This window comes from Onthophagus taurus, chromosome 11 (assembly GCF_036711975.1).
Source record: "Onthophagus taurus isolate NC chromosome 11, IU_Otau_3.0, whole genome shotgun sequence".
Classification (NCBI taxonomy): Eukaryota; Metazoa; Arthropoda; class Insecta; order Coleoptera; family Scarabaeidae; genus Onthophagus; species Onthophagus taurus.
Window position 1 is genome coordinate 13,143,195 of NC_091976.1, and position 13,055 is coordinate 13,156,249.

The window sequence follows — 13,055 nt, forward strand, 5'->3', positions numbered from 1 at the left end:
TATATTGGAATTAAAATGTGATTTTTGGATTTTCGATTATGTTTATGATAACATGCATTTCATTTTAACATGATATTTCAATTAGTTCTAGAGATATAATTTTTTAAAGATTAACAATTTAACTCCTAAAATTATCATTTTACTCAAAGATTATTGCAAAAACGTTGTAACTTCAGTATCTAAGGGAATCAAAAAATGTTTTCTTTTTGCGTTGAACCTAGATTAAAATTGCTTTAAAATCCTCTTTATTCTATAGCGATATCTCTATTTGTACTTAGGTTACAATTTCCTAAAGATTGAGAATTAAAAATTATCATTCAGACTTATTGCAATTAAAATATGCTTTTTGGTTTATTTATTCTAGATTAAATTCGCGTTAAAATGCACTTCGTTTTATCATGATATCTCAGTTAGTTCTTTGGTTACAATTTTTTAAAAATTAACAATTTAATCCCTAAAATTATCAGCTTATGCAAAGATTAATTCAAACCATCGTAACTTCAGTATTTGTAGAAATGAAAAAATTATTTCTTCTGTGCTGAGTCTACAGTAAATTTTCTTTAAAATGCTTTCTATTTCATGGAAATCTCTCTTTCGTAATTGGGTTGCAAATTTTTAAAGATTGACAATTTAAAATTATCAATATCACACAAAGATAAATTCAAAAAATTATGACCTTTAGATATATTGGAATTAAAATGTGATTTTTGGATTTTCGATTTTGGATTAAGTTTGTGATAAACTGCATTTCATTTCAACATGATATTTCAATTAGTTCTAGAAATATAATTTTTTAAATATTAACAATTTAATTCTTAAAATTATCATTTTACTCAAAGATTATTGCAAAACATTGTAACTTCAGTATCTAAGAGAATCAAAAAAAGATTTCTTCTGTGTGGAACCTAGATTAAATATGCTTTAAAATCCTTTTTATTTCATACCGATATCTTTATTTGTTCTTGAGTTACAATTTCCTAAAGATTGAGAATTAAAAATTATCATTCAGACTTATTGGAATTAAAATATGCTTTTTGGCTTCTTGATTCTAGATTAAATTCGCGTTAAAATACATTTCATTTTATCCTCATATCTCAGTTAGTTCTTGGGCTACAATTTTTCAAAAATTAACAATTTAATCTCTAAAATTATCAGTTTATGCAAAGATCAATTCAAAACACCGTAACTTCAGAATTTGTGGAAATGAAAAAAAATTTTTGTTATGTGCTGGAATCTACATTAAATTTTCTTTAAAATGCTTTCTATTTCATGGAAACATCTCTCTTTGTACTACTTGGGTTACAAATTTTTAAAGATTGTCAATTTAAAATTATCAATATCACACAAAGATAAATTCAAAAAATTGTTACATTTAGACATATTGGAAATAAAACATGATTTTTGGATTTTCGATTAAGTTTATGATAAAATGCATTTCATTTCAACATGATATCTCAATTAGTTCTAGAGATATAATTTTTTAAAGATTAACAATTTAACTCCTAAAATTATCATTTTACTCAAAGATTATTGCAAAACATTGTAACTTCAGTATCTAAGGGAATCAAAAGAAGATTTCTTCTGTGTTGAACCTAGATTAAATTTGCTTTAAAATTCCTTTTTATTACATACCGATATCTCTATTTGTACTTAGGTTACAATTTCCTAAAGATTGAGAATTAAAAATTATCATTCAGACTTATTGCAATTAAAATATGCTTTTTGGTTTATTTATTCTAGATTAAATTCGCGTTAAAATGCACTTCGTTTTATCATGATATCTCAGTTAGTTCTTTGGTTACAATTTTTTAAAAATTAACAATTTAATCCCTAAAATTATCAGTTTATGCAAAGATCAATTCAAAACATCGTAACTTCAGTATTTCTAGAAATGAAAAAAAAATTTTGTTGTGCTGGAATCTACATTAAATTTTCTCTAAAATGCTTTCTATTTCATGGAAACACTCTCTTAGTACTACTTGGGTTACAAATTTTTAAAGATTGTCAATTTAAAATTATCAATATCACACAAAGATAAATTCAAAAAATTGTTACATTTAGATATATTGGAATTAAAATGTGATTTTTGGATTTTCTATTAAGTTTATGATAAAATGCATTTCATTTCAACATGATATTTCAATTAGTTCTAGAGATATGATTTTTTAAAGATTAACAATTTAATTCCTAAAATTATCATTTTACTCAAAGATTATTGCAAAACATTGTATCTTTAGTATCTACGGGAATCAAAAAATTATTTCTTCTGTGCTGAATCTACATTAAATTTACTTTAAAATCCGTCATATTTCATGGCGATATCTCTATTTATTCTTAAGTTACAAACTTTTGAAAATTGACAATTTAAAAATAATCAATATTACGTAAAGATGGATTCAAAAAATCGTAATATGTATTGAGATTTATCTGGATTAAGTCTTCGTTAAACTGCATATTATTTCATCAGGATATCTCAGTTATTTCTAGAGATACAATCTTTTAAATATTAGCAATTTAAAATTAACAAGTTAAAAAAATAGTTTAGAAAAGAATATAATTTACCTTTGCTCCAAAAACAAATTGTCCTTCTTTAATATCCTCAGGAAGATATACTTTGTAAATTCCAGACGAAAATCTTGGGAAATTATCATTTTCATCACTAATCATTATGGTTAAATTAACAGATGTAGCTTTAGGTTCTGTTGGTGAAGAATCCCTAGCCACCAAAGTTAATCGATAAATAGATTTTTCTTCTCTATCGAGTGGAACGGTAGTGGTAATTTCTCCGGTAGATTGGTCGATCGAAAATCTTTCGGAATTATCTCCAATTAAACTATACTTAATCATTGCATTTAGGCCCTCGTCTAGATCTGTAGCTGTAGGTGCTAAAACCCAAGCTCCGGAAGCAACGTTTTCTGGAATCCAAGCTTCGTACGATTGTCTTTTGAACTCCGGGCTGTGGTCATTGACGTCTCGTACGATTATTTTGACTATTCCGGTGCCGGTGAGGGGAGGTGAACCTTAAAGACGGGAAGGAAACGTTTCAGATTTCGAGAAAAAAAAGTATAGGAGAAGTAAAAGAGACCGTTTCAGCTTAATGTACTCAATAAAGTAAGATAATGACGCCGGTAAACGAGTCCTGTTGGGCAGCAGGAGACCAAAGCACGTGAAAGTATGCCGTATCGTTGAGGAGTAGCTCGAACGAACTGGGTAAAAAAACCTGACGGGTCTTAACGTTTCGGTTGGGGTGGTTGGTTGCGTGGCGTGGTAAGGATAACGCGCGCGTATATCGCGGGACAATCAAAGTGGATTTATTGAGATCGCCCGGGCGCGTTTCTGCACAGTTTTGACACATCTGCCAAAGGACGAAAAATATGCGGCCGCGCAGTCGCCGATAATTGCGCGGACGCGACGTCCAAAATTCTAATTTATGATAATGTATTGCCAGAAATTGGCGAAATTTATCATCGGAGCGCGTTCGACGGACGACGCATCGGCGGCGCTCCTGTGCTCCGGGCCACAGTTGAACGCGGGAAGCCCGACCGCAAAACGACGCCCAAGAAGTGCGACGGTGCGATCCGCGCCGGCGTATAATTTTATTGCGGCCCATAACTCATCGTGTCATTAAAGCGACGCGGCGGGGTCCCAAAATAGTTCGCCCCCCTTTTTGGTAAGCGCCCGAGGAACAATGGAACAATCCGGCTATACACTTGAAATCGCACCATACATACGCTCTTTAGATACATCAAAATTTACATACACCTCAATTATTAAGGGCCCAGGTATAAAACTGAAGAAAGGAATTAAAAATAACCGGTTATAGATGAATAAAATACATTTTAAATTATTTATCAACTCACCTGTATCCATTGCGACTAAACTAAGAGTATATTCCGAACGAATTTCTCGATCCAGAGGACCCAATAAAGATATTTCACCACTGGACGCGTTGATTTTGAACAAATCCGTGTCACCCTCTTTGATAAAGTATCGTACCAGGGAATTAAAAGGTGGCGTATCGGCATCGTATGCCTTAACAGTAATAACGTGATCACCGTAAGGTGGAATCTCATTTTCCATGACATAAGCCAAGTACGGAGAGTCCAAAAACGTCGGTTGGTTATCGTTGATGTCTGACACCGATATTTTCACTTCAGCAGCATCCGAACGAGCCGAAGATTTTGGATTTAAATCGGCAGCACAGTCTTCGGCACGAACAGTTAACACATACCTTAATAATAAATAATAATTAGTTGATGTTAAAAAACTAATTGTAAGATATAAAATATTTCTTATATCTTATTTTTTATGTCAAATGTTACGCATTTTTAAGCTATTTATATCTTGCAGCTGTGAGAATGTGAGAAGTCGGTTTTTATAATCGACACAAAAATTAGATTCAAAAGAAGATATAGTTAAAACTAAAATGTGCATCAAATCTACTTCGTAAATAATCAATAGGCCACATTGAGGGTGTCAAGCAAAAGCTAGTGAAAACATTCATCCTCCAAACCTACGCCAGTAAAAGTGACATAAAAGCCATACTCTACCGAGATCGTAAAGTTATGTCATTTACTAGCGCAAGATTTATGAAAACTGAAAAAAAATTCCTGCGTTGTAATATGTACTGTCATTTTATAATTTACAATCAAATGCTATGAACTTCCAGAGTACCTGTTTTGATAACTATCAGAGGAAGATCACCGATTGGACACAATAAACAACGAGAAATTATTGCCAAGCGTCTATTTACCATACGAAAATAACACCAACAAAAGCACACGTTGACTCTTGTTTATTGAAATCCACGAGTTCACGAACACCCAAAACTATGCACAAATTAAAACACATCAAACGGAAGAATTAGAATTTTTTCTATTTAATGATTATACAATTCATTGTTTTCGCTGGTTGTCCCGAAACTCAACGTCAAGCGGGCACCGGGTGAGAGGCCAACCCATACCTGTTCTGGTAAAAATGAGAAAAAAATTCCATGTCTCTTAGTTAAGTGGTAATAGACATATTTTTGAAAACGTTAAAAATCGGTTCTGTAGATTATATCTTTAGGTACTATGGTCAGAAATGTTCGCAATTTAATAGTGATTTTTTTAATAATGTATTCCTTGTGAACCATGCTACTGTAGAAGTCACAAATCAAACAACAAAAATCGTTAATTTTGCAAAAAAAATATATTAATTTGATTGAGTTAAGGTTGAAAGAATTTATGTTTATCAAGTTTGACACACGATTTCTAAAAAAAAGAGTAGTACAACACCCTTGGCAAGTAATTTTAAAAGATGGCCTGTTTAGTCAAGTTTCCAAAATGTTACAACACTTGCCATTTTTCTTTTCCTAAAAAGTACTAGTGAAACGTTAATCGTGTGTCAAACTGAATAGACATAAATTCTTTCAACCTTAACTCAATCAAACTAATACCTTTTCTTGCAAAACTAACGACTTTTGTTGTTCGATTTGTGACTGCTATAGTAGCATGGTTCATGAGGAATACATTATTAAAAAAATCACTATTAAATTGCGAACATTTCTGACCGTAGTACCTAAAGATGCATTCGAAGACAGGAAACGCGAAGTGATCTCCAAATTTCGGGAAGAAATGGGTTTGCTGGTTGATACTGTCAAGCAAGGCACTGGAACCACAAATGATGGTAATACTGCTCGGCGATTTTTTAAGGATGTAAGAAAATCAGCGAAAATTACTGGTGTTCGACCTTAACTAGTCGTTTTGCTATCATCTTTGAAACAATATCTTGTGGGTACAAGTTACGCACAGAGACATTCCGCAAGTATACTCATGAAACTGCGCAATTTTTTGTGAAACTGTACATGCCAGCAAGTGTTCACAAAATATTATTACACGGTGCTGATGTCATTGACACTCTTCTGCTTCCGATTGGTCTCCTAAGTGAAGAGGCTTTAGTAGCACGACACAAAGATTGTCGGTATTATCGAGAGCATAACACCCGAAAAATGAATAGATACCAGAACATTGAAGACCTTTTTCCCGCACTCCTTTTGTCATTGGATCCGGTTATATCAAGCATGAGAGACTTGCCTAAAAGAAAAGTAGGTACATTACCAGAAGAGGTAAAGAACCTAATAGAAACCCCGCCAGCACCTGATAAACCACCTTCGCCAATAAATCTTGAATCCCAATCAGAAAGCCATAAAGATTCGGAAAGTGACTCTTCCAATAAGGGTGATTTAGATTATTAGGAAATTATTATGAATTATATTCTAGAATTATATTTTTATATTACTTTTTTACATTTTTGAAACGTTTTTTTATAGTTTACCACTTTATTTTGTAGACATAAAATTTTTATCCCTTTCAAAAACAACCCCCATCATGATATTTTTTTTACTATTTTTTCTGTATTCTCAAGATTAATATTAACACATTCACAAGTTTTCAGAATATTTGAGCGAAGCTTTTTTAACCCCTTCAAAACAAACCCCTAGTAAGGGGGTTGTTTTCTCCCTTACTAGTGAGATTTTATTTGCTATTTTTCCAGTAATCCGACGATAATTCTAAACTAAAGTTCATTGCAAAAAAGTTGCAATTTTGTCCCACTAAAAGTTGTAAACGGACCAGTGTGGGTAGTACGTAAAGATATGATGTACGGGAACGATTTTTAACGTTTTCAAAAATATGTCTATTACTACTTAACTAAGAGACATAGAATTTTTTTCTTATTTTTACCAGAACAGGTATGGGTTGGCCTCTCACCCGGTGCCCGCTTGACGTTGAGTTTCGGGACACCTGTATACATTTAGTTTGAGAATTTGCTACATCATAAACAAAGGAACTTAATAATATAATTCTTTACCGAAACCGTGAATCCAAAAGACCGCAGTTGAGGTCAAGTACAATTTACAGCATTTGAAATACTGCTAAGGCTACAGATAAAAGTTCTATTCCTTGTACTATAGTATCTTTTGAACAAAATGCTTTTTCTTTTTTAAATAATCCAATTACGAGCGATTCTGTAAATGAATTTCAGAAGACTTTAGGAAGCGGTTTTGCAAAACAGTCCTTGGATAAAGTTGTAACCACGATACGTAGAGAAGACATTTATTATATGGCAACACGGTAAAATAATGGTATTCAAACATCAGATAAATTTTTTGGACGTCTTAAATAAAGTTATGGATAAAAAAATAGGAGAGAGATATTAGAGAGAATACTCCGCACTGTCTTACGGAGCGCTATTTCAAAATAGAATTCTATAAGATAAATATTAGCCAAAAATAACCACTACTACCGAAAAATCTGCAGAAAAGTTATAGACAGTATTGAGCTCAACCAAGCCTGACAACTATAACCCAAAATTACGACAGAAAAGTTTATTAGAATACCTAGGTACCAGAAACCCTAGGTGTAAAAACATTCTTTTTGTTCTTCGATATTGCTGTAGATTGTGTCAAATAGTGCCAAATCGTCTACGGATTTCTTGAGACAACCAATCATAAGAATGAAGAAATTATAGGTTTTACTGATTTAACAAATTCTTAACTAAATGTACCTATACTGATCTACACTGTTTGGCATTTGCGTGTGATTCTTAGGTAGGCAAGGAAAACCTCAGGGTTCAATTAAAAGATACCTGACTCTGCTAACTGTTTTACTACAGGGCGTCGCCAGGAGCCTATCTTTACGATGTTGTAACTTTGTTTGTTTTTATTGTATGAATGTGAAATTTTGATCGCATCTTCGTCTTATTGTTACTAAAGCCTCCTCCAAAAATTCAAAGGATTGTGAGTTTTCAGGTAATGGTATCCAACGTAGACCGTGCCAGGATTATCAGGCTGAGCCAGGCCGGGGTGACTCCAATACACAATCCGTCATTATCGAGAAACCGGTAACATCGGGGATCATCCTAGAAGTGATATACCAAAGACTGCCGTAACTCCCACCATGGTCAAGCGTGTTCGGCACAAGGTCCGTCAGAATTCCAAGAGGTGTCTCAGAAAAATGAGTATATCAGGTGTGAATCTGTGCACAGGATAGTTAAACATCGTTTGGGGCTTCGTAGCATCAAGACGCAAAAGGCTCATTCTTTAACAAAACAGATGAAGACCACTCGCCTTCAGAAATGTCATGATCTTCTAAGATGCTTCTCCCTGCCGAAAATCAAAGATGTCCACTTCACTGATAAGAAGTTATTCACGATTGAACAACCAATAAACCGCCAAAATGACAGAATTCTCACGCAAATTGTTCAGGAAGCGAATCAGTGTCGTCAGGTCATGGTTTGAGCCGGAGTGTCTTCGATCGGGAAGACACCGCTGATTTTTGTGGATTAATTATTGTGGGGGTCAAGATCAACTTCCAGAATCACCTTGATGAGATTTTGATGAAGACAGTGCTTCCTTGAAGCCAGTCTCACTTCAATGGACGCCCCTGAACATTCCAATAGGACTCAACGGCCGCACACAAGGTTAAGGTGGTTCAGCAGTTATGTCAATACAACGGCAAAACATCTTTTGAAAAAAATTTAAACTTCTTCAGAAACAATTAACTAACGTTTATAATCTAGCAAGAACAAATAAGATGTATGAGTTTTTAAACATTTTCCATACATTGTCTTTAGTAATTCTTAGAATATTATTTAAGAAAAAGTAATATATATTTAAGAAATGTGGAATCAAGAAAAAGAACTCGGCGAGCAACTGTAACTACAGAAGAAAAAGAAATTGCGGTATTAGGTAGCGTTGAGGTCCTCAAGTTAGCACTCGACGACTTGCATTTGACGCCGAAATATCGAAGATCAGCATTTTAAGAATATTAAAGCGCAACAAGTATCACCCATACCACATTTCATTGCATCAACAACTTTATGGAGGTGATTTTGAAAATCGATTAATATTTTGTCAATGGGCACAAGAACGAATGCGGTTGGACGTCAATTTCTTTGGTAACGTGCTATTTTCGGATGAGTCTACTTTTACAAAAAAAAGGACAAGTCAATAGACATAACATGCACTATTGGAGTGTTGAAATTCCGTGATGGTTGCGTGAAGTAGATCATCAACGACCTTGGTCGGTTAATGTTTGGTGTGGCATAAAATGATGGGTGTCCAGCACATTATTCACATATTGCACGTGAAGCTTTAGATCGGGATTATGCTGGGCGATGTATTGGAAGGGGAGGTCCAATTTCCTGGCCTGCCAGATGACCTGATTTAACATCTCTTGATTTTTTTTTGTGGGGCGTCCTTAAGGATAATGTTTATCGCGAAGTACCAACTACGCCAGAAAACATGAAAGAGCGGATAAGAAATGCATGCAGAAATAGTAGCCAAGAAAACCTTTTAAGATGTAAAGAAAGTTTTAGTAGAAGGGTTAATAAATGTATTGAAGTGGGTGGGGTAATATTTGAACATTTATTACAAATTTTATATTTGTTGTTGGTTATAGTCATTTTTTAATAAATAAACAATATTTAAAACTATTTGAATAAAAAAATTATTTAGATTTTGTCTACAAAAGATGTTTCTCCGTCATACTGGCAAAAGCACACGGTAATTTGTGTTTTTTTTTAATTGTTTTACTTTTATCCAGAGATTCAGATTTTGCAATCAAAAACATAGGGCCATTTAAAAAATTGGTCATAACCTTCATGACCTTGAAAATAAGGTCAAGGTCAAAAATGTTATCGTCATATGGTTTCCCCTTTCGCACAGAACAACTTTCATTTGGTTCATTTTTATGCAAAATGAACCGTTTTCGAGATAATCGCTTGTCTCACGTCAAATGGACCATCCTGTATAGGAAGTGCTTCCAGGTCCAGTCGGTTTTCACTCTCAACACTCCTCCAAGTAATGAAAATTAATTGCATTTAAATGTTTCTAATTTTTAATAAATAACCATCGTTTAATTTTATTATACGAGGTGTTCCGGTGACTCGGGGCATAAAATTAACCTCATATACAAAAATGATGACGATTCGTGAAAAAATATCAATCAATCAAAAAGCCATCAAAGTTCAGAACTTTTAACACATTTTTCTAAATATTTTCAATACCATTTATGGTAGAGCGTTGAAATTTGGTTTGTTTCAGGCAATACGTCCCGTATTATCGAGTATTTTAGATCGTCTTGTTGTATAATATATGAAAATATTACAGCTAGTACTTTGGATATGGCGAAGCATTTTTTAACTTCAAAAACAACTGTCTGGCGTGTTCTTCACGAGCAACAGCTTTATCCATTTCATTGCTACAAAATTCAGGAAGTTCGACTGGCTGATTACCTACTGCGACTGCAATATTGCCAAATAATGCAGCAAAAAATCCAAATTGATGATCAATTTTTAGAAAAAGTGCTTTTTATAGATGCATCCACTTTTTCTAAAGATGGAATCATCAATTTAAGAAATTTAGATAGTTGGGCGGACGAAAATCCAAGATTTAAGAAAACTTGGAAATCACAATGGAGATTTTCTCTTAACGTTTGGGCTGGCATTGTGGGCGATGTAATTATTGGACCCGTTTTCTTGCCATCAAGGCTGGATGGACATACATACAGGCGACATTTAGAGGAATTAGATGATTTTTTTAGATGACGTTCCTTTAAACACAAGGCAAGCAATGTGGTATATGCATGATGGTGCTCCTACGCATAGCACACAGGCTGTCCAAGAATTTCTGAGGGAACGTTTTCCGAGACGATGAATTGGACGAGGAGTAGGTGCACCGATAAGTTGGCCCCTTACACCTGTAGATTTTTATTTATGGGGACGCGTTAAATCGCTAGTTTACTGCGTTCAAATAACTTCAGTTGATCAACTGAGGTTGCGAATTGTTACTTTATTTGATCAACTTCGAACTGAGATCAATGTTATCCGCAGAGTGCGCTTTAATTTAAGACGGCGATATCAAGCGTACATTGATGCCGGCGGGAGTGTTTTTGAACATCTGTATAGCATGGTTGTCACCGCCCGATCAAAATCAAAATTGGTTCAATGATTTTGCTTGATATTTGTTAACCCTGTACCAAATTTCAACGCTCTACCATAAATGGTATTGAAAATATTTAGAAAAATGTGTTAAAATTTCAGATCTTTGATGGCCCATATCTTGGCCATTTGAAGACTTTTATAATAATTTTTTTTTTTCACGAATCGTCATCATTTTTGCTCTAGTATATGAGGTTAATTTTATGCCCCGAGTCACCGGAAACAGGGTGTTCCGGTGACTCGGGGCAGTAACAGTAAATATTTAATAGAAACGGAGCAACACTCCAAATAGGCATTGGAATATAGAGTAAAACATACTAAATTAGGTAAGATTGAGAATCTAATAAAGAATTATGGTTCTAATCCTTCTTATAACATCTGAACAATTATGATAGCATTTAAAAAAAATAACGGCATATAAGATAAAAAACATACTTGTAAAAGTATTTACTAATGTTATTCAGATATAAATTTATTATAATAATTATTAAATTTGGAACTTAAATAGGTTTAAGTATAAGATATGAGAAATTGGAGATAGATAGTATTATAGATACAGAAAATTTCTTACCTAGATTTTCTTTCGTAATTTAAATTCTTCGCCACACGGATTACCCCGGTGTCTTCAGCGATACTAAAATCCCTGTTATCATCTCCTGAACTAATCGAATATCGAACCCTTCCATTTAGACCTTCATCAATATCAGTTGCTGATACTTGCAAAACACTAGCACCGATAGAAGCATTTTCGGCAACCGATGCGCTATATTGACGCGGATCAAACGTCGGACTATTATCGTTCTCGTCTAAAACTTTCACTAAAATCCTTCCTTTCGTCGACCTTGACGGATCTCCCCTATCTTTGGCTATAATCCCTAAAGAATAACTGCTTTTAACTTCGCGATCAATTCGACCAACAACTCTAAGTAATCCGTCGACTGGACCCAAAGAAAACACCCCTTTTGAGGAATTCTCCGTTAAGTAGTACTCGACGTAACCATTTCTACCTTCGTCTTTATCTTGGGCTTTAATTGCCATTACGACGGTGTTGATAGGGATATTTTCTAGGATTGATGTTTCGTTTGATGACGTAAATTCGGGGGATACGTCGTTGACGTCTTTTAATGTAATAGTAGCCTTAAATAAAAAAAAAATAAATTGGTTTTTCATTATGTATATTATTGGTCATTATTTATACCTGTGCGCTAGACGATAATTTTTTTTGTGGTGTTGTTGCTTTATCCGTAGCAGTTATAATCAAATTATAAATCGTTTGAGTTTCTCTATCGAGAAGTTTCGCCGTGGAAACAGTGCCGTCTTCAGAGATCTTAAATTCGTTTCTATCATCGCCGGAAACTATGCTGTACGTGATCTTTCCGTTATTACCTGTAATAATGGAAAGATATCGTGGTTTGATTTGAAACCAATGGGAGAAATATTTTCGGTATTTCTCGTTCCCGTTAACGGGCGTTAGCAGGAGGAGCAAAGGCGGTAGTTGTTCACGGTGGGCACTCCCTCGTTTTCCACCGCGTTTGTCCTGCGGCGCTGCGCCGTGTTTTCCGGTACGCCCACGTTCTCCGACCGAGACACGCCGCAACGGCCTCATAACGTACCGGGAATATATGTCAAAGAATCCATTAAGACCTGCCTTGATATGCAGATACCGATGATTTAGCCAGGTACCGGAGTGGAGATAGTTTTTGACTGGTACCGGTCCCGGGTTATTGTTATGCGAAAGACTGTGGGAAGCGAGGCTTGTACATATACTGGTAGCTATAGAGTTACTTTAATATCATGCGATATGAAACTGACAAAAACATGAACAAGAAATGAATTAAATGTTTTCAACGAATTACTTTACAACAAAATGGTTTAAAACTATCCCAGGTCGTTGGAGTTTACAACGAACCTAATGGCAACGAGAGAGCCTTCAACTTGATCGGTTTTAAAAAAATCGAGCCCGGCGCAGCGCAGACCGCAACACGACTCCGGGGCATAGGAGCGACAGCGTTATTACAGATTTGCTCCGGTTCGCTCGGGCCCCCATTGTCGTGCCGCGTATTTGACATGGGCCC

General features: G+C 34.8%; 1 protein-coding gene across 1 annotated transcript in view; it reads right to left on the reverse strand.

Moving 5' to 3' along the window:
• LOC111422109 (cadherin-related tumor suppressor fat) overlaps positions 1-13,055 on the reverse strand; it is a 123,217-nt gene that overhangs the window by 9,872 nt on the left and 100,290 nt on the right. Inside the window, exons 10-13 of the mRNA XM_023055323.2 lie at positions 12,179-12,366; positions 11,552-12,117; positions 3,861-4,231; positions 2,563-3,020 (exon numbers count right to left, since the gene is read on the reverse strand). Of these exons, the coding sequence (XP_022911091.2) occupies positions 2,563-3,020; positions 3,861-4,231; positions 11,552-12,117; positions 12,179-12,366 (1,583 nt within the window). The remainder of the gene's footprint in view (positions 1-2,562; positions 3,021-3,860; positions 4,232-11,551; positions 12,118-12,178; positions 12,367-13,055) is intronic.